This window comes from Pezoporus flaviventris, unplaced genomic scaffold (assembly GCF_033815535.1).
Source record: "Pezoporus flaviventris isolate CSIRO_AGI_PZ_B2104156 unplaced genomic scaffold, CSIRO_AGI_Pfla_v1 ptg000228l, whole genome shotgun sequence".
NCBI classification, from domain to species: Eukaryota; Metazoa; Chordata; class Aves; order Psittaciformes; family Psittacidae; genus Pezoporus; species Pezoporus flaviventris.
Genome location: NW_026892776.1, coordinates 1,125,091 through 1,146,253, shown reverse-complemented (window position 1 = coordinate 1,146,253; position 21,163 = coordinate 1,125,091). Strand labels below are relative to the sequence as shown.

At 51.9% G+C, this 21,163-nt stretch overlaps 1 protein-coding gene across 2 annotated transcripts; it reads right to left on the bottom strand.

Annotated features, from left to right (window-relative positions):
• Positions 1-9,177: 9,177 nt before the first annotated feature.
• SLC16A4 (solute carrier family 16 member 4) lies at positions 9,178-21,101 on the bottom strand. Of its 2 annotated transcripts, none has more exons than XM_061442544.1 (9): positions 20,623-21,101; positions 20,011-20,091; positions 18,880-19,012; positions 17,877-18,020; positions 17,264-17,425; positions 16,245-16,784; positions 14,772-14,983; positions 13,956-14,049; positions 9,178-9,593 (listed from the first exon to the last, which is right to left on the bottom strand). In XM_061442544.1, exons 1-9 carry the CDS (start codon positions 20,653-20,655, stop codon positions 9,439-9,441), a joined length of 1,554 nt encoding a protein of 517 aa, XP_061298528.1. In that variant the 5' UTR covers positions 20,656-21,101; the 3' UTR covers positions 9,178-9,438. The 2 variants fall into 2 exon arrangements, with proteins under 2 accessions (XP_061298528.1, XP_061298527.1); XM_061442543.1 differs by having other exon boundaries at positions 20,011-20,117; positions 20,640-21,101.
• Positions 21,102-21,163: the final 62 nt, after the last annotated feature.

The following is a 21,163-nucleotide window of genomic DNA, read 5'->3' as shown; positions in this document are numbered from 1 at the left end:
CAGTGTATCCCCTATGTTTGCTTGGGGCGTTCTTTGATGGATGGCGGGTTTCTCTGCCTACCCGGAGCAAGAAGCTGTGTGGGTGAATGGCCAGGTTTTCACTTGGCAAGCTAGAGCTCTTATGTTGGCTTGATAAACTGCTTGAATTAACACCGCTTTAACCCAGAATGCTGTTCATCATTTGTATGTGTTGATATGGAAAGCCAAGCGATGATGTGTTTATGGGGTGCTGGTATCAGCATTTACATGAAATAGTTGGTTGTAAATGGGAGCAATTGTGGATGTTGCTGGTGATGAGGGGAGCGGGGAGGGGAGACTCATGCCTTTTCTTCTAGAAGTTGATGTTTGTAGTTAAATTCACATGTTTGCAATGTATTTCCTGTTCTGTTGTAACGTGACCTCTGACTATGCTATAATTTGAAGTGGTGTACAAAAGGTCTGGGTTTGGTGGACTAACAGTAGGCATGTTTGAACCTCTAACTCAGCTGGGTGGCTGATGCCAACAAGAGATGAGTGATCTGTTCGTGCATCCCACCTGCGGGAGGTGGTTTTGGTGGGCTGGTTAGCTGCTTGGGCACGTGTTCCAGGGCTTGGGCGCTCTCCCACTTTTTGGGTATGCTTTGACTTGGATTTCACTGTGTGTTTCACCAGCAGCTTGTTCCCTGTCTCCTTTGCGTTATGTATTTATTCTGGAGACTTGGAAGTATCGTGGGATGTGGTGTGGGATGATTCCTCTGTGGTTGCTTTGTAACAGCGAGTTGTTTTTCGTGTGCTGGCTCTGCCCCTCTGCCTTCTGAATTGGTCAGAGGGATGCGTCAGCTGCCAGGTAAAGCCAGGCTCTTGTTAAAACTGATCTCTTTGAAGGGTTAAGTGCTCTATATGCATTGTATTAATTTGGCTAATGAGACTTCTGGGGAAAGTGAATTTATAAAGAGAGCCGTTGAATTCACTGCACTGCGGTAGAAAGTGATGCAAGTGGATTAGACGGGGAGCCGGCTATTCGAATTCACACGTTGCTTTAGAGTTGTGCTTTTACCAGCCCCGGCTGAATTAATAAGGAAGTTTAAGACATCAGATGGCCCAGATTCTGCTCTTTGTTAATAGCAAGCTTATGTTCGCCTCGTGCTGCTGGTTTACTAGGAAACAGCAAATGCTCTTTGAGGATACGCTCTCGGCATGGTGTCCTGGTTTTTGGTGTGAGGCGTCTGCCGAAAGGCCAGGAAGAGGAGTGGAAAGGATCTTGGGCTGATGGCTTTGTGATTCCCGTTGTGTCTCCTTCTGTTAGTGTCTGGTAGCTGTGTGCCCGAGTGTAATTATAGCTGCCTTGAGAACTGGGTGAAGTAAACTCTTAAGGCAGAGTAAGCTGCTGGAGGGCTCCTGTGCTGGGTTACCCGGAGCCGATTAACAAGAGCCTGCTGGTGTTTGTCCTATTTGCTCGTGACCTGGTGGACTTGAGGTGCCCCTAGAAAGAGCAGTGAACATGTACATGGGGGCACAAAGATCTCCGTATTTTGCCCATCCTTTGTATCCCCCTCCAGGGATGTGTTCATGGAACATGGTTGAAAGATCAAGGTAGGGATGTGGCAAAGGCACCGGTGTTGCTGGGGGTTGAGGAGGTGCCACCTCCCAGCTCAGCTCCTGTGCCTGTGCTGTTGTGTTGGAGCTCGTGTGTGTTTTCCCAGGGTCAGGATGGGTGCACAGAGGAGCCGATGAGCCATAGGTTAATTGTGGGTTATGATGTTTCGCCTGCCTATCTCCCTGCCTTGACCTTCATACCTAGTTCTGCAATCGGATCTGAATAGGGGTCTGTCGAGTTTTAGCTATCTTCAGTATTTCCTGTCCCCAGCTCCAGTGATAGGGCAGGTTGACTTACAGCACCACGTACTCCTGAACCCAGCATCCTGCCCCAGGCTGGCTCTTTTCCCTGTCATTGCTGCCACTGGTAGCAAGCGAGGTCTTGGGTCTTGCAGCCTGTGTCTCCTTCCATGTGCAGTGCTGTGTTCCAAGCCTGTAAAATCATTTTAGGTACGCCTGAGGACACGCAGGGTGCAGAGGGATTGCTGGCCACAGGAAGCCAGTGAGGTCTCATGAGGGTGGTTGTTAAGCTCTGGCTCCCAGTGCAGAGAACTTGGCCTTTGGGTTGTGGTGGTGCAGCCTGCTTGGCCAAGGGATTGGTTTTGGTTGGTGCCTGCAGTGTAGGCAGAGCCCAGCCCCATTGCCAGCATGGGGGGCTTCAGTTCAGAGCCCAGCACCATTGCCAGCATGGGGGGCTTTAGCTCAGAGCCCAGCACCACTGCCAGCATGGGGGGCTTCAGTTCAGAGCCCAGCACCATTGCCAGCATGGGGGGCTTTAGCTCAGAGCCCAGCCCCATTGCCAGCCTGGGGGGCTTCAGCTCAGAGCCCAGCCCCATTGCCAGCATGGGGGGCTTTAGCTCAGAGCCCAGCCCCATTGCCAGCCTGGGGGGCTTCAGCTCAGAGCCCAGCCCCATTGCCAGCATGGGGGGCTTTAGCTCAGAGCCCAGCACCATTGCCAGCCTGGGGGGCTTTAGCTCAGAGCCCAGCACCATTGCCAGCATGGGGGGCTTTAGCTCAGAGCCCAGCCCCATTGCCAGCATGGGGGGCTTCAGTTCAGAGCCCAGCCCCATTGCCAGCATGGGGGGCTTTAGCTCAGAGCCCAGCCCCATTGCCAGCATGGGGGGCTTCAGTTCAGAGCCCAGCACCATTGCCAGCCTGGGGGGCTTCAGTTCAGAGCCCAGCACCATTGCCAGCATGGGGGGCTTTAGCTCAGAGCCCAGCCCCATTGCCAGCATGGGGGGCTTTAGCTCAGAGCCCAGCACCATTGCCAGCATGGGGGGCTTTAGCTCAGAGCCCAGCACCACTGCCAGCATGGGGGGCTTCAGTTCAGAGCCCAGCACCATTGCCAGCATGGGGGGCTTCAGTTCAGAGCGCAGCACCATTGCCAGCATGGGGGGCTTCAGTTCAGAGCCCAGCACCATTGCCAGCATGGGGGGCTTCAGTTCAGAGCCCAGCACCATTGCCAGCATGGGGGGCTTTAGCTCAGAGCCCAGCCCCATTGCCAGCATGGGGGGCTTTAGCTCAGAGCCCAGCCCCATTGCCAGCCTGGGGGGCTTTAGCTCAGAGCTCAGCACCATTGCCAGCCTGAGCAGAGGTTTGGTGCAGGATGAGCTCTTCAAACACTGAGCTGCTGTCACTGAGGCTTGTGGGGACAGCACAGTGAGAAAGGAAATGTTCTCGTTTCTGTGCTGCTCTTGGGTGGCTGCAGACAAGACTTCATGTCTCATACCTGCAGCCCAGCTACCCCTGCACTAAGGCACAGCAGCAGAGATGCCTTCCCAGCTGTCAGATGCCCTTTACCAAGTGCCTTGGCTCTTTCTCCTTGCACACAGATGTGTGTCCCGGCAGCAGGTTGAGGCTGGTCCTGGGCACCCCATCCCTGCGACCACCCTTAACTCAGCCAGCGTGGCTGTAGCTCCCTTTGCTGCTTGACCAAAGGCTTGTGGGGTTGGGGATCAATGGAGATGCATTATGTTAGTCACTGGGGTGTTGTACGGGCACCAGCTCTCCTGAGCCAGAGTGCAGTCCTTGCCCTGTCATGCCCACGTGAGGAGTATCTGCAGGGGAAAGCCTTGCAAAGCTCGGTGCTGGATGAGGAGGCAAAGTCTGGCTCGCTTCGGGGATGGAGACTTTGACCCATGAATTACTTCTGAACTTGTCTGTGGCCATGAGCAAGAGCTCCCATCTCCTCTGCGGTCACTGCAGGCTTAAAAGCTTTTCCGTAGCTAAAACCCAGCCCCAAACCCCCACTCCCCACCTCCTGGCGGAGGCTTTCGTCTCCCTGGGGGTGAAGCTTTTCCACTCGGGCTCTGCTGACCTGGAGCCTCACAACCTCTGCATCCCAGACACGGCTGCAGGATGGGGTCCAGGCAGGGAGGGAAACAAAACCAGGGAAAGAAAGAAGCCAAACGTTGCTGTTATCAGCGTGTGGAGGAGCCAAGTAAAGAGCCGAAACCATGCGCGCTGCCTGCCAACGGGCGGGTAAGGGAAGAGCAGCCTGCTTTCCTGCTGCTGGGAGCTCATGTTGTCGTATCCTCACCCAGCCATTTCCAAGTGCTTTTTGCTTTCTTCCCATGGCTTAAGGTCAAAGCAAGGACCTCGGCAGCGTTGCTAGCTGGAGCCCCTTGTTTGGGGTGTGTTGTGTTCCGCTACCCAAAATCAGACCTGCTGCGGGTGTGAGAGAGCTTCTTGTTCTCCTTTAAAACCTGAGTTGTTTTCATGAGGAGCCTCCTACGAAGCTGCTGTTTCTCCAATAGCACCGTAGGCAAGAAGCCTTGCAGTGGGTTTGTGCATAGAGCATCTGAGGTGCTGAGAGCAATGCGAGATCCCAGGTGATGGGTTAGTCCCTAAGCTTCTTGCCCCTTACCCTGGTCTCAGGCCTTGGAGCAGCTGCGTGGTTCCTGGTCAGCTCTCCAAGCTCATCCCCAAGCTCCTGTCATTTGAGCATCACAGAGACAGTCAACATCCAGAGCTCCTGCGTGCTGACGGAAGGGATTCCAGCCCAGCCCTTGGAGGGGATTTTATGGCGAGATAAAGATTGTCCCTTGTTTCGTGTTAAACTTTGGGACCAGCTCTGTGTTAGTGCCTGGGTTTATCAGAGAGGAGCGGGGGGGAAGCCCAGGCCTTGGATACCAGTGGGTTGTTATCAAGGAGAGAGGCTGGCTGTGAGAGCACGAGGTGGGAGGGGGGTTATTTTGTCTACTGAGGGATGGCTCCGTCTGTGTTCTAAAGCTCGGCCCTGACTTTCACTGACCCACAGCAGGTTTCCTCAAACCCAGGGAGGAAAGGAACCTGCAGCGCATAGCCAGGGCCCTCAGAGGTGTATGGTGACCATATAAGACTGTAGAAGAGCTCCAGTGTGAGTTAGGGACTTAGGCAGCATGCTTCTGTATGTGACCTCTGGCTGCACCAGCTTCCGTAGCTTTGATAGACCTCAGCTGAGATTTAACAGCTTTATGTGAAATCAGTTGAAGATTAAGACCGTGCAGTTGCCTGCCTCTAAATCAGTGCTGCCCAAATAGCTGCTGGGTGATGGAGGGTGACCAGGACAGGGCTGCGATGGCAGCAGAGTCCCAGTGCTCTTGTGTTATTCCTTTTCTGGCTACAGCTCTAGCTCCCAGAGCTGCCTCGCAGGATTATACCTTGGAATAAATCCCTGAATAAGGATGGAAAAGCACTTCCCCTCCCTGTAACTCCAAGGGAGGATGGTAGCCTTGCAGCAGAGTTCTTTGGATGAGACAATCCCAGGTGTAACGTTGGTGCTGGCATGAATTTTAGGGTTTTAAACCAACAAATCTATGTTCAGATGATTCCAAACCTGGTTTCTCCTCAGGCTGCCTGCCTGAGGAGTAAAAAATGAGCTTGGGGTCTGGACATGTTGCACCGAGTGATTCAAGGTGGAGTGCTGAGGCTGTCATCAGTTCTACAAGTTACTGTCTTGGAAAGATCTGTAGGAGGTTGTTATGCATTTCCTTCCAATACAAAGTGCAGGAGTGATGCTTGAGGTACATGTGGGTTGGGAAGCATAAGGGCATCCTGCCCTGTGTGCTTGGGCTTTCTCAGGAGCAGGGAGGAGGACTGGGAGGGAGCAGCAGCGTAACAGTCTTCTAGTGCCTAAAGGGGCTCCAGGAAACCTGGAGAGGGGCCTGGGACAAGGGCCTGTAGGGCCAGGCCAAGGGGAATGGCTTTAACCTGCCCGAGGGGAGACTGAGATGAGCTCTTAGGCAGAAGCTCTTCCCTGTGAGGGTGCTGAGGCGCTGGCACAGGGTGCCCAGAGAAGCTGTGGCTGCCCCATCCCTGGCAGTGTTCAAGGCCAGGTTGGACACAGGGGCTTGGAGCAAGCTGCTCTATGGAAGGTGTCCCTGCCCGTGGAAGGGGTTGGAGCTGGAGGAGCTTTAAGGATCTTTCCAACACAAAGCATTCTATGATTCCCTGATTCAAACAAAGCATTGGTCATGCTGATGATCATATTAAGCCATTGCTGCTCCTTTTCTCTATCCCGTATTCTGCAGTCAAGTAAAGGAGCAGGCGCGAAGGGGATTTGCCAAGTGAACCTGAGAGATGACAGCTTTTAAACTTGTTTGTGTCCCAGCAGTTTTGCATTTAGCCCAACAGCATGTGATGCTCTTTACTATGCAAAACTGGCTTTATGGCGTTATTTGCAAGATGGCTTCAGTGGGATGGAAAAATCTTCCTCTGGGCAGATGTTCCCATCCTCATCGCTGTTTGTTTCTCTAATGTGTGTGTCGCATGTATTTTGCAAGTAAATAAATGCCTTTAGTTTTGAGCTGTGAAGAGAACTAGAGTATCTCTTCTGTGCTTCCTTTCTCAGCAAAAGGTATGAGAGGAGGGAAGTGTTATCTGACCACCAGATGTTATCCTGAGCCTGCTCCCTTGCAAGGATGAAGGCTCCAGGAGTCTTCTCCCACTTCCCAGCTTGATGGTAGGACTGTGCAGGGCAGCTGGGAGGAGTTTCTCATTACAGGGACTGGTTTCCTCTACCTGTTTCGATAGGTGAGAGTTAATCAGGGCTAGAGACAGGTACTTTGCCTCTGCAGAGACGTTTTTGGCAAGAAGGGCTGGTGGTGCCCATCTGTGGGGCAAGGTGCTTTGTGAAACAGGAGCTCCTGAGTTATTTGCCCCTTTGCAGAAGGAAAGAGAAGGGTCCAAGCACTTGGGAGACCCCGTTTTTCTCACTAAGGGTAAGGAATTGGTGGCACATGTTTGTCTGGAGAGGTCAGGGGCAATTGTCTCCTCCTTAAAACCTGGAGATTTGGAAGGGAGCCCATTTGTTGGAGCAGATGGGATGGGAGCTGCAGACACCGCATCCGCATCCCGCTGCTCGTCATTCCTTGGTGACAAAAGAGGTGAAAATGTAACAGAGCTTGTGTTGAAAGGAGGGTGCTGGTGAGCAGAGCGGCTTTATTTACAGGGGGACGAATTGATTAGAACATGGGGATAGGTGCTATAAATCATGTAGAGCAAGAGCAGCAGGGTAAGGATGTGGTGTGTCGGCCCTTGTTCATCCCCGTGTCGCTGTGGTCACTGGGTCTCACATTATTAATAGCAAACCCCACTATTGAACTCAAGTATGGGTTAGAGAGGTGCAGAATGAGAGGGGGTTTAAGCTTTTGGATTGGAAAACATGAAGCCAAGTGTTTGTTCAGTAGGAGAGTGATGAACTATAATGTTTCATGAGGTGAAAATGGAAGCTTCGTTCCAGCTTCAATCTCAGCTGAAGGCTTAGTGCAGGCTTGAGCCATATAATGTATGGTACCCACTCCCCCCCCTTAAACAATCAGTGCCTTAAATGCTTCTTAAATAGTCATCTTAAACCCTGGTTGCTCCAAAAATGACCCTCTAGAGATCCCTGGCAGTGTTCAAGGCCAGGTTGGACAAAGGGGCTTGGAGCAAGCTGCTCTAGTGGAAGGGGTCCCTGCCCGTGGCAGGGGTTGGAGCTGGAGGAGCTTTAAGGTCCCAGCTTCCAATCCAATCAGTTTGTGATTTGAGGATTCCTGTTGTGGGTACAGATATTACCTGGTACAACTGAACCGTGCCCTGTGTTTGATGCAGTGGTTAAGGTGTAAAAAGACAACTTCTGAAGTGTTTGCTGCCTGTGGATTCTTGCAGGAGTTGGGAGAAGCTGTGAAGCAGCATGTGAGAACTTAACCTCTTTGTAGCACCGATGTTCCCCATCTACTGCAGATTGAAGGCTATTTTTTTCTGCTCATTTAGCACCCTTGTGTAGTTGCGTAACTTCTCAATCCAGCCCATTATCTGCGAGGAAACCTTCCTGCCTGCAGCAATGCTTTAGCTCCTTAATACCTCTGTAATGTTCTGTAGCTTTTTATTAAATGTAGCCCACTTAATTTGGTGCTGGAAATAACCCATTTGACACTTTAAAGGAGTATTTCTATAGGGAAACAACTCTCTTTATGTTTTAGTATTTAAGGGTAATGCCAGTGGCTGGGATAGTGAGGGACCTGGGGGGTTCAGTGTGGAGAAGAGAAGGCTCAGGGGGGACCTGATGGCTCCCTACAACTGCCTGAGAGGAGGATGGAGCCAGGAGGGGCTGGGCTCTGCTCCCAAGGAACAAGGGATGGGACAAGAGGAAACGGCCTCAAGCTGCCCCAGGGCAGGTTTAGATGGAGCTGAGGAACAATTCCTGCCCCAGAGGGTGCTCAGGCATTGGAACAGGCTGCCCAGGGCAGGGCTGCAGTCACCGTCCCTGCAAGTGTTCACACAGCGTGGAGACGAGGCCTCAGTGCCATGGGTTAGGGGTGGCCTTGGCAGTGCTGGGAATGGTTGGACTGGATGAGCTTAAAGGGCTTTTCCAACCTGGTTGATTCCATGAGCCTATAAAACCCTTACGATATCCCAGATTAATCTGAAATATCCGGTGGTAATGCAAAATATCACAACCTCACAACTGGAAAGGAAGTCAAAGCAGTGATCAGTCACAGCTTGCCATCCAAATGAAACCTATAGGGTGCTGGCTGAACACAGGCTCAGTGATGCTGCTTGGTTCTAGAAGCATTGACTTGTATGTTCATTGAATCCCAGGGAATTGTTGAGGACTGGGAGGGTGGGGAGGAGGGGAGAGGGCTCTGAGAGATGGATGTGGTATTTAAGCTTTGTCATATTGTGGTGCTGGCTTTAACGATAACTGGTTTTGGTTCCAGGTCCTCTGTGCTGTGGCAGATAACACGGTGCCTGGGAGAGTGAGTGGCCACGGTGCAGCATCCGTCTCACAGAAAGAGGGCTTTGTGGGATGACTGTTCTCCGTATCCTCGTGGAAGTTTGATCCCTATCTCTGCCCTTGCTAATTATTCCTGTGTGAATAGAATAAGCTAAAATCTCCTGCTGGTTTTGGCACTTTTGAGGTCCTCATCCCAAGAGGTGAGTCAGCTTTGCTCTCTTGTGGTGGCTGGGAGAGCTGGAGGGGTGGCTCTGCAGCTCTGGAACCGAGCTGTCAGGCTGAACACAGTAGGATTAAACCTGAGACACAGAAAGACATGGCTCAGGAGCAAAGTCCAAGTGAAGCCCGTGTCCATCTGGGCCGTTGGCCTTATTTTCTCCCCTCAAATAGCGCTTTACACAATGTATTTGTTGCATGGCTTTAATCGCAGGTGCAGGAGGAGTACCTGGATATACAAACTAGGAATCTGCCATCCCAGAATTCTTACTTTTGCTGCTGTTTGTGTTTCCTGGACCAGGAGGTCTGTGCTGGCAGTCGCTCTCCCACAGTGGGTGCCATCAAAGACCATCCACGGCAGAGACTTGGACCTGGAGGATCTTTCCGGTCCCTCCCAACCCAAACGGTTCCATGTTTCTGTGCTTTACAGTGTCCACCACAGAATCACCTCAGCCAAGCCTGGGGCTGTTGTTTGAGTTGGCTTTTTTTAGCTTCCATTTCTGGGCCGAAGGCTCAAAGAAGAAAGAAATGGGAGAGATGAGAGCACAGGCTCCAGCAAAGAGGAAGGAGCAGACGTACGTCTGCGTGTAGTCATAGAGCCACCCTGCAGGAGAAAAGAGCAGTGTTAAAGCTGGTGGATTTTAATCACCCAAAGAAAAAGCTCATTTTGGGAGGTGGGTGGGAAGCAGGGATGTGTGCTCTTGGCTAAGAATTCCTTAGATGTTTCCTTGGAATTGTCTTAACTCTTCATGTGCTGCTGCTGGACTGTTACATCTTCTGCTGTTGGTATTAACCCTAACTTGTAGCTCATCCTTCCCAGAGCTGACTTCTGATCCTTGTAGTGCACACGGGTTTTAATTGGATTGACTTTCATCCCTGCCTTTTTATTCCTGTTTAAATAAGGGGGCCAAAAGTAACTGCTGCAGCAGATGGATAATCCCACTGGACTAACGAGATGCTTTGCATGTGTTGGTGACTGCAACATCTGGGCTGCAAAGTCCACATCCTTCTTGTGAGCAGACCCAGTTTAAGGCAATCTAACAGGAGAGATCCCAGGCTGGGAGCTTGATGTGAACTTGCTTTAAAGTAGCTTTGGGAGCACTTAAAAGGGAAAACTAAATTCCATAGAGGCTCAGGAATCAGTGAGGAAGCAGGTCACCTCTTCAAGTGACCTCCAAGGGTTTTGTTTAGCTGTGGCATAGCATCTTGTTTCTAGACAGTGCTGTTAAAGGGGGCTAAATCCTCTGTTTAAAACAGACAAAGTGATGGGAATTGCTGTGGCACCTGATAAAAACCTTTATATAGTCCCAAATGTGGCCTGGGATGGTTGGATGTCTGAGGTGGGTTAGCAGCTGAGCCAGATCTGCTGCTTGTATAAACTGCAGCTCCCCTGGGGACATCCCTGGACTCGCACGATTTACACAAGCAGCAGATCTGCCCCAAATCTGGGATTCTTAAAACCAGCTCTAGGTATGGAGGGACGTAACACAGTCCCTGGAGAGCCTGGTCTCAGCCGTGCCGGAGCGTTGCTGCTTTGGGAGTGCCACAGCCCTCAGGAAGGGAGGAAACGGAGCCAGTGAAATCTGGGCATCGGTGACAGAGCAGAGGTGCAGTTGTTTTCCCTGCTGTGGATCTCCATGGCTACAGGAGGGTTTTATGGGACAGAAGGGAGGCCGTGGGCCGTGCTGCTCTGCTCCTGTTGGCTCCTGCCGTCCTCAGGGCAGTTCCAGCTCTGTTTCTTTTCTCAGGGACGTCGTGTGAGCCGCGGCAGAGGCGAAGCCAGAGCTCGCTGCTTGAAGGAGGATCCCATGGTGCTGGACGTGGGGACGTGGGTGCTGCTGCCGTGACCCTGATGGTTCTGCGGTGGTTTGTTCCCCAGGGTGGGATCTGTGGTTGCTGTCTCAAAGTCTCTGGGATTTGGGCAGGAAAAGGGCCTGGTCAAGGCCAGGTTGGATGGGGCTTGGAGCAGCCTGGTCTAGTGGAAGGGGTCCCTGCCCTGCAGGGGGGTTGGAACTGGATGATGCTTTCCAAGCCAAACCATTCTGTGACACTAACATAGTCATTTGTGAGGGGTGCAGGACAACGCTCCAGCTGAGTTCTGATTTATTGCAGGTATTTTGAAGTGTCTTTCAGAATGGTTTGAAATGTGGGGGATTCTGGGGGGCTGCTGCCCCTCACCACACAGCGATCACCTCACCTCACAGGGATCGCCTTCCACCACATCACACCCCAGCTTTTCAAAGCACCTCTGGTGCCTGTGCCTCCTTTCCTCATCCAAATGAGAAAATCATTCCTGCTGGAGGAAGCTGAGTTAGAAGCTCATGGTGGGCAAAAGCCAGCAAAGCAGAACTTTTGTCTTCCAGTACCTGAAGGAGCTCCAGGAAAGCTGGAGAGGGGCTTGGGACAAGGGCCTGTAGGGCCAGGCCAAGGGGAATGGCTTTAACCTGCCCGAGGGGAGACTGAGATGAGCTCTTAGGCAGAAGCTCTTCCCTGTGAGGGTGCTGAGGCGCTGGCACAGGGTGCCCAGAGAAGCTGTGGCTGCCCCATCCCTGGCAGTGTTCAAGGCCAGGTTGGACACAGGGGCTTGGAGCAAGCTGCTCTATGGAAGGGGTCCCTGCCCGTGGCAGGGGTTGGAGCTGGAGGAGCTTTAAGGTTCCTTCCAACCCAAACCAGCCTGGGATGCTGTGTTTAAATTGCACTGCTGCTCTGTTTGTTTATCCCTAAGCAGCCACACCTGGTGTGGGGATGCAGGTAACATTTACACAAGAGCATCCCGATTCAGGTGCCAGCACAGCTTTCAACTGACTCCACCACCTTTTGCCACCCAGATTTGCTGGGGCTGGTGTTTGGGTGCTGCTGGATGCTGGAATCTGGTTTGTAGTTGTGGGTGACAGGGTTTGTTTTATGTCAGTTGCACTCTGAGGTACTGATTTACGCTGCTTTACAGAAATCAAAGGTACTCATCTCTCCTTAGCTTGCCTGTGGCTGCCATTATGAAGTTTGTTCTGTCTTGTCCTGGTTTGGTTTGGTGTTTTTCAGCAGGGGAGAAGTGCCCAGCAGTGCTGGTGGGTGAGGAGCTGGGATGGAACCTTCAAACTCTTCACCCTGGGCTTTCGGTCAGGCTGCCTCTGGATTTAAGGGCTTGTACTTAAACAGATTGGCAGGTGAGTCACCTTTTGTTGCAATGTGATCAGGCTTTGTTCTAGTGTGCAGAATAAGCTTTTTTAACCTCAGTGGCTCTCACTATGCTTTGGGATTCACTGTTAGAACATTGTAATGCTAAAAGGGAAGGTTTGAGGGAGGTCAGCTGCCATCAGAGGCACTAAACCGCAGGATCCCACATAGCATTTATATCCTGTTTGTATCCTGCAAGGAGCAGATCCTTTGGACACTTTGAGTTAGTAGCTGCTGGTCAGATTCAGTTTTCACACCTGGTACTGTAATGGAAGAGAAAATAGCAGCATTTCTCTTGGATCACAACCCTAGATCCTGAGCTCTGCATTGGTTCTCTCTCGCTCTGCCTGCAGGGAGATGGATCAGCGAGAGTTTTCCTTCTTGGCTTTATGTGGCCTTTATTTATCCCACCAGGATCAAGAAGACTGATTTCTGTGGAAGGCTTTTTGCAGGAAACCTGCTTGCTTTACAAAATGCAGACAGGGTGTTCACAGGGTGAGTGGTTGGCACTTCCCGAAGGCAAAAGGCTTGCAATTAGTGCGAATATATTGGAAGTGGATGAAAGTGTAACCACTGTGTTAGCATGTGTGATGCATGGATGAGAGAGAACCCAGTTATTTAGCTCTTTTTCTACTGTATGTTACTGTGTCAGGGAATTTACTGTGATGGTTGTACAGGGATTGCTTTTGGGTGGACATACATCTTGTATCAGTGGAAGAGCTATCCAATAGAGGCTATGGATCACTGTGACAGTGTAAAGCATGCTGTCAGTGAAACACTTTAGCTGCTTGAAATTGCATCCACATCGAGTTTTATATTGATGAGGGAAATCAATCTGGTGGGTTTTCCACATGCTTATGATAGAGCAGCGGTGCTAAACCTCTGCATGGAGCTGGGATTTACAGGCTCCTTGGCAGCTGTGAGCGAAGTGCCTCTGCAGGCTTGGGGCAGCTGATAGCAGGGGCAGGAAGCAAGGCATGAAGAGCGAGTTGGCAGGTTCTGTTCAGGATCCATTTGCTGCGTGGGTGACAGGACATCGTTCACCCTGCTCTTTGACACTGCAGCTTGTCCTAGTTTGCACCAGCAGGACCTCAGCAGAGCTCAGTGGTGTTTCCAGTGATGAGGTATGGCTGTGAAGGGTCATGAGGGAAAGGAAAAGCTTTGGTCCTGGCCAAGATGTTTGGAGGAGAACAAGCCCTTTGCTTGTAAGCAGAACCTGGAGCTTCACTTCTAAGCACTTGAAATCTGCCACATACTGAGAACTGCCTTGGTTTTCTGGCAGAGAGAAAGGAAAAGCTTTTCATCCTGCTTATCGCTGGGCCCAGGAGCTCCTGTGGCTGAGCTGTGTAATCTTCAAAACGAGATTACAGAGACTTCTCCTTAGGTTTCAGTGCCTTTGCTTGATACGGGACTGCTGCTGAGCCTGTCCTTGCTCTGCCTTCCTCTCCTCCAGTCCCTCTGTTCCAAGTTCAAGGTTATAATGCTCCACTGGGGTTAAGATCCCTGGCACTGTGGTTGTTACTCTTCTGCTGTGTTAAATGTGGTGATGGGGGGTGGGGGGATGTTTAGCTGCTCTTTTTCCATGCAGCTTTTTGGCCAAGCTAGTTTGGGTTTTGTGAATTCCTGAACAGAATTTGTGTATAGAGAGAAATACCTGAAACATGGCTGTTTTTCACCCCCGCCCAGACAGAGGAACCATCCCTGGACGCACACGGGTAGAAGAGTGGGCCACCAGCGTGTTGTACCATGGGCTGTCTGCGGTGGGTATAATTATACATCACGTAAGAGTTACCTGCTAGAGGAGGTCCTCCAACTGCTGCTATCCCAGCGAAGAAGGCAGCAAACCCCAAGTAGCTGTGGAGGTTTTGCACTCCCACGAGATCCACCTGTTTGCAGACCAGAATGGGTAATTTCTGAGTTCAAGGGACTCAATGTGTGAAAGCACAAGAGAGCATTTTATTATTATTCCTATTTTGACTGGTGAGCATCCTCTTCAGCTGCAGTTTTGAAAGGACTTTGCACCTCAAGGTCTCATCCAGCCTGGAATCCGCTCGCCTCCTTTAGGCCAGCATGGAAATGACTAGGATGGGAGATGCTTTTCTGCCTCCCAGCTGCTTGAGCAGCTCCTGGAACTAGTACTGCTGCTAAGGCTATGAGGAAGGTGTTTTAAACTCCGAATTCCCCCCCCCGAAAGAAATGCCAAATGATAATGATACCTCCATATCCAGATCCTGTGTGACTGCTCTGTGTGTGTTACAGGTAATTCTGGGATTGGGAGTGGATATGCACAACCCTGTCTTAGCATTAGGAAGTGAATGGATTCATCCCGATACCTATGAGGTGGAGTGGTCTCCCTTAGAAAGGAGGATATGGAAGGCAGTTAAAGCCAGGTCATTACAAATCTGCAGTCAGTTCCCAGTGTTTCTGTTACATCTGGGCTGTGGATACTAGTAAGTGGGGTAGAGAGAAGATCTGGGGCTCCAAAGGTGGGGAGAGCCCTCTCAGGCAGGTCTGGCTCATGCAGCTTTACGGAAGGCGGTTGGGATGATGTGGGAATACTGTTGGAAATGCCACGTCTGATGCTTTATTAACAAAACATCCTACTCACCAGCACGGGGAGGACCAGAGCCATGAACCCACCGCAGAAAACAGCAAAGGCCACCACGTAGGTCATGAGCAACGGGAAGGTGGTGGCCAGAGGACAGAGCAGGTTAGTGATGCCGCTGAGGACAAGGTAAGCCGCGTGGTAGTGATACTTCTTGGTCCAGTTCTTGTCGGCCACCCAGCCTGAGAGGAGCTGGCTGACCATCTCCGTGATGCCTGCGGGGAAGAGGAGTCCACCAGAGCCTCAAAGAAGACTTTATTTAGTCTCTAGTTTGCTATTTCGCACTAAACCCCATCCCGATCCCACCCGCTTGCTGCGGGGATGTGACTGTAAAGGGCTGGAATGCTGGGAAGTTCCAGGAAGGTGATTTTGGACCGATGTAGAATTAATGTTTGAGGGTTTTTTTTTCCCCTTTGCCTTGGTGCCTGCTATTGCCAAGTGCCTGTGGGTGCACCAGGGTGGTCCGTACAGATTCCGTTAAGGGCTGTGCACTCAGTGGAAGGCTCCGCAATGCCCTGTAGTAAAACCAGGCAAGAGAAGCTTGCTCTTTGAGCTCTCTTTTGGGATGGAATAAAAGCTGAATATTAAGAGGAAAGATGCTGATGAGATGGTAATATCTATAAGGAAGCCAAGGAGGACAAAAGCCCTTTTTTAAAGGCTTAGCAGACTTTTGATACTTGATTTTTACATCTCTTGCTCCCTTTGCTTATAAACTAAAGATCAGAGGGGTGCTCACTGCCAGCTAATAGCTTGCTGACCACGGTGCCCTCCCACTCTTAATCCAAATGTCAGCCTAATTGCTGCCTTCTCCTTCTAGATGCCTTGACAGCCTATGTCACTTCTAAATCTGATACAGAAGTTTATTTTTGTACAATAAAAACCTTTACAATGACTGAGGTTGGAGCCGCTTTCTTAACCCGGTGCGACTTTAATGTTAATCCCCACTTATCCTCAGGCATGGTTGGGGTGTTTTGGGGGGGTTTGGGTTGGTTTCCCCCACCCTTGGGGTAAATGTGCCAAATTCAAACGGCTACATCCAAGTTAATGTTGTTTTTTTCCCCCTAATACTGATTTTTTTCTCTCTGCACACACTCCTGGCTCAGACTTGAGGTCTTTGAATGCCCGGATTCTGTGGCTTGTGGCTTTAGGCAAAGCAGGGCTGGTGGTGGGGAGGCTTTAGGAGGACAGATAGCACCTATGGATTTGGAAACGGGTTTGTTCCGTGCAGCGAGGGTGGGGGATCATCTAGCTTAGGCTGAGAGAACCACCCCCATGTGAGAGCGACTTGGTACATGGACAGAAGGCGCCGTTATATGTACAGAAGGCACCGTTATATTTACAGAAGGGGGGGTATAGGCTGAAGAGTTATTCTGGGCCATATTTGGGACTATTTCTTGGCAAGCTTTGTGTTGCTTCTCTTTCCTATTTGAGTATCATTGTCATTATAAATAGCTTTAAAAGATTCTTTTTGCCTACCAGCCACTGAAACGAGGTAAGAGGCATCCATGCTGCTTATGCCCAGCGTCCTGGCTCTTGCTACCAAGTGGAAGGTGGGCACGAAGTAGGCCAGGTGGCAGAACAGAAAAGACCATGTGAAAATGTAGAAGATGGGATCCTTCAGTGGGGCGAAGTCAAGGAGAGGCTGAGCATCTCCTGTTTGGGTCCCTGGATGGGGTTTGTAGCTTCTCTTGGCCTCGGTGGCTGTTCCTGCTGAGCTCATGGTGGGTTTGTTGACCCTCTCCGAAGTATTTACAGGAGCAGGGACATCTCTGCTGTGGGGCATGGTGACTCCCTCCGTGGTGGGCAGGTCCTGTGTGCTGTGAAGCTCTATTTCCTTGTGAGTGCTTCCATCTAAGCATCCATCGAGGGTTTCTGAATCCTTCTTTGCTGTTGAAGACCCGCCACGGTCTTGACTTTGAGCAGGGGGGCGTCGAGGTGGCTGGGTGCTGACGGGGCGCAGCAGCATGCTGGAAGGCACGAGGTTTAACATGATGCCTCCGAAAACCAGGAGAGTACCTGAGGGAAGGCAGAAGATGCTATTTATTTTCCTTGGCGTGGGATGGAAGGAGCACCATAGGGTGTAGTGTGCACTGAACGTGGAGAAAGCTCTGCTCTATCTCTATAAGCTGTTATTCCTGGTTTTTCCAGCTGGAAGTCCCTTCTGCTAGGATGCACACAACAAATCCAGAGCCACCTCTGGGACCTGGGAGCTTGGTTTGTTTCCCCTCATGAGGGAACGTGATGGACCTTCGAGGTGGCCTGAAACTGTAGTCAAAACCAGGATTTTCACTTCTGGTTTTGGTTTCTGAGGTGTCTGTTTTGACTCTGACTTTAATGACTGATTCAAGTGTTTCATCATTACCAGGATGTCCCCAAACTGTTCCTCAGCACATCCAATGCTCTAACCCTGCCCAGATATCCTCAAACTCCCTCTTAATGCTGAGATATCCTCAAACTCCCTCTTAATGCTGATGAATTAGAAGAAATGGGCTCACCTTGCCAGCCATAGAAGTCTATGAGGAGCTGGGTGAGTGGTGCTATGAGGAACGTCAGCCCCATCCCAGAGCGGGCGATGGCGCTGGCGAAGGCCAGCCTTGTCCTGCAGCGCTTGGCCGTCATCACCGTGGCTGCCTGGTAGAGGCAGGCGAAGCCCATACCTGTGGTGAGGGACAGAAATGAGATGTTCCTGCCCCAAAATGGAACTGTTTCTATCGTGAGCTTTAGGGATTCCACATCACAACGGCCCAAGATCATTGTCCGCAGAGTGGAGGGTTCATGGGCTGAAAGGGGGGAACTTCTGCTGGTGCAGTCAGTGGAGAGCAAGTGGTATTTAGTGGGTGGGGGTATTGAGGCTGTGCACTGTTAGTAAGGGGTTTAACAGGCCAGGATTCATGCTGGGTCCAGAAAAAAATCAAGGTTAGTTGAGATGAGTGTGTTGAAACTGGTATTTTACGCTCCTGAGCATGAAGCTTTGGTGCTTCACGCAGCATCCCATGGGAAGGAGCTGGGATGCTCTAATAGTAAAGGAACTGCCTGGTGTGATGTTAAAGGAGCTGCTTTTACTCATGGTGCCCGGTGAAATCTGTGCCCGAGTCGCAGGCTGCTCACCCAGGAGGAGTCCCATGGAGATGCAGAGGAAGGGGACGCTGGTGGCCTGTGTGCTGAGCAGGCAGCCCCCGGCCACCACGGCGGCCCCGGCGATGGAGGTTGGCCGCTCGCCCAGCTTCCTGCAGACCACGGCCACGAGCGGGGCTGGAAGGGGAAGGAGGGACAAAGCTCAGGCTGAAGATGACAAAAGGGCTTGGGGACGTGTATTGGGATCCGGTGCCTTAGGAAGCGTCCGTTCGCCACCGTGGGACAGCGGAAGGGCAGGGACCCTTCCATAGAGCAGCTTGCTCCAAGCCCCTGTGTCCAACCTGCCCTTGAACACTGCCAGGGATGGGGCAGCCACAGCTTCTCTGGGCACCCTGTGCCAGCGCCTCAGCACCCTCACAGGGAAGAGCTTCTGCCTAAGAGCTCAGCTCAGTCTCCCCTCTGGCAGGTTAAAGCCATTCCCCTTGGCCTGTCCCTACATCCCTTGTCCCAAGCCCCTCTCCAGCTTTCCTGCAGCCCCTTCAGGCACTGGAGCTGCTCTCAGGTCTCCCTGGACTTGCTCCAACAGCTCCACATCCCTCTTATGTTGGAGGATGTGTTAATGCTCAGGACAGGATTAATCTGGGATGGGTTATTATTCAGGAGAGCAGACAAGAGGCTTTGTAACCTGGGAGCTCAGGGGTCGGGGCAGGGGAAGGAGTCAAAGCCCAAACAGAGCCTGTTTCCTGATGCACACTGTGCTCAGCCACTGGGACTTCCTTGGAGGTGCCAGCATTGGTGTTAGAGGTGAGGCTTGGCTCTGGGTGCGGACAATAAACCTATTACAGCAAGGTGTCATGGCACACACGATCCCCATCCTTGGACCATGCTCCCAAGGCACACGTGGGCATCAGCCACGTCCAGGATGCAGCAGTCTGGGATGGAAATGGGATCCGCAGAGCATCCCTGGTGCCCACGTATCAAAGCAAATGGCCTTGAGGCTGGGACGCTGCTCCAATCCCTACGGGTTCCAGCTCACCTCCTAAGAAGCGCAGCGAGGACATGATGGAGCCGATCCAGCTGATCTGCTCAGAGGAGCCCCCCATCTCCTCTTGGAAAGCCATGAAGAAAATCCCAAAGGTCTTGAGCATCCCCATCACAAGTACATTGACCTGGATTGGAAGCAGATGCAGGTGAAGTGCCATCAACTGGAGGAAAAAGCTTCTCCTTCCTCCTTCCTTGTGCAGACAACTTGTGTTTTAAGGAGAAACAAGGTGGGACACATGAACTGGTGTGTGATGGGGAGCACCAGGGGTGTGGAATACCAGCTGGTGGCCACGCTGCAGTTTCGTCTTAGACCCTCAAAACCACCTTATGTGCAAACAGGCAGTTCTAAAGAAAGGGAGCAAAATAACACCAGAGCCCAACTTTTAACACTGAAAATGAACCTAAATGGGGCTTATTACTATTGAAGGCGTTGGGCAGGGTGGGGATGGACGTCAGCCAGGGCAGGTTCCCAGGCTTGCCCTGCCACAGGGCAAAGGACAGTTTGTGTCCTTAATGTTAACTCCCTCTTTCCCCCCTGGTAGTGGGTGGTTAATAATTGGCAGGGAGTTACTTTGGATGGAGTGGAAGCAGGGAAAGTTTTCCTGCACTTCCCAGCTTTCTGAGCTAGGGGATGGTGTCTTCCCCATGGATGTGCTCTTAGAGCCTGTGGCAGGGAGAATTAGTGCCTTTAAGAGGTGTTGATGTGCCCGGCCCTCCCAGGAGAGAGGAGTAGCGTGTGTGCTGCCTGCAGCCAGTGCTGCTCTGGGGACCCATCTCAGCTCCAATCCTTCACTGCCCCAAGATGGGATCTTGCCCTTACCAAAGGCACTGTTGGGTTTGATACCCCAGTGCTGGTGTGTATGAGTAGGGAAGACCCATCTGAGCACTGCAAGCTGCCTTTAGGTGCTAGGCTGCGGGTTGGGCACCCTCATGTAGATCCCCTTCATAGGGGAAGGTGTCTGCTCAGCCCTGGTGTGATGGGTGATGGTGCTCGGGGTAGCAAAGCACAGCTGATTTCTGCCCTTCCCTCGGTGGGCGCAGCCTGCCTCATCCTCTGCTCCACCGAGGTCTTTCCATCTGCCCCAGCTCCAGGAGGGTTTGGTTGAGTTTGTTCTGTGCTTACCAGGAAGAAGTGGAACACCACTCCCCAAGCGCAGCCTCCATCTGCAGCTTCAGCCCCTGGGCAATTCCCGGCTGCTGGAGCCTCCGGTTCTTCCACCTTCCTTTCACCTGGGAATGGGAATTCCAGGACACATTAACACCTTGCTCTGTGGCTGTTCCCATGCAGGCATCAGCTGCCTTTGAACCCCGCAGCTCCGCTGGTACTGGGGCAGGCACCGGTGCTTTGCATTCAGCTTGTGAAAGCTGTTGGGGGTGGGTGAAGCTTTCACCAACCTTTTGGCCACCAGATGGGAAGTTGCACATTTGCTGCCTGCAAACAGCTCAATATCCTTCCTCTTTCCGCCCAGATTACTGGAGCCACTTGAGCTTTAAGGGATTTTAAGAGACAAGCACTTTTCTGATGCTTTAGGGTAGATGGTTTAGTTGGTTTGTGCCAAAAGCTGGGGGTCACCATCTACCTGTGTCCATCTTTGAGCTCTCGTGGGAAGCTCTCCCTGCCCTGTCCTTCTCTGCTTATCTCCATTCCATCCTCCCGCCCGTCCTACACCTCTGGCTGTGGCAGGAGCCTGCCTCAGGGACCAGCTGGATCCTAAAGGAGTTGGGGTTGATGAACCTGAAATGTTTCCTTACCCCCTTGCTGCTCCATGCTGGAAAATCCTCCCCAAAACAGGCGCTTGCAGAGAGGAACCGTCTCTTCATTTGCTCCAGAAACTAAATCCCCCCTTCCTTTGGCACTCCAAAGTCTGGGCCTTCATTCACCTCCAGTGAGGATGATGGTGTCCGACCTTCCCAATGAGCCCCACCGTGAGACATGGAGCCTGAGAAGCGCTGGGGCTGAGTGGACGGAGCCCATCCTCCTCCTCCTCCTCCTCCTCTCGCGAGGCAGAGCCCAGCTAGCAGGGCCCCAAGGCCAGGAGTCCCTCCCCTTCCCTGGCCAGGAGCAGGAAGCTCAGAACATTGGGAGCAGAAATCCTACTGGGAGAAAAGAGGAAGGGTTGGAGCTCCAGGAAGAGCCCTGGATCTTGCTGAGCAGAGCAAGAGGTGGCAGTGGTGGATACAGGGGAGCAGAGCCCCATCCCTGCCTGTCCTACACAAGCCTTGGTCTGGGAGACTGCATCATTTGGGATGGGATGCTCTGGAAAGCTGTAGGTTCC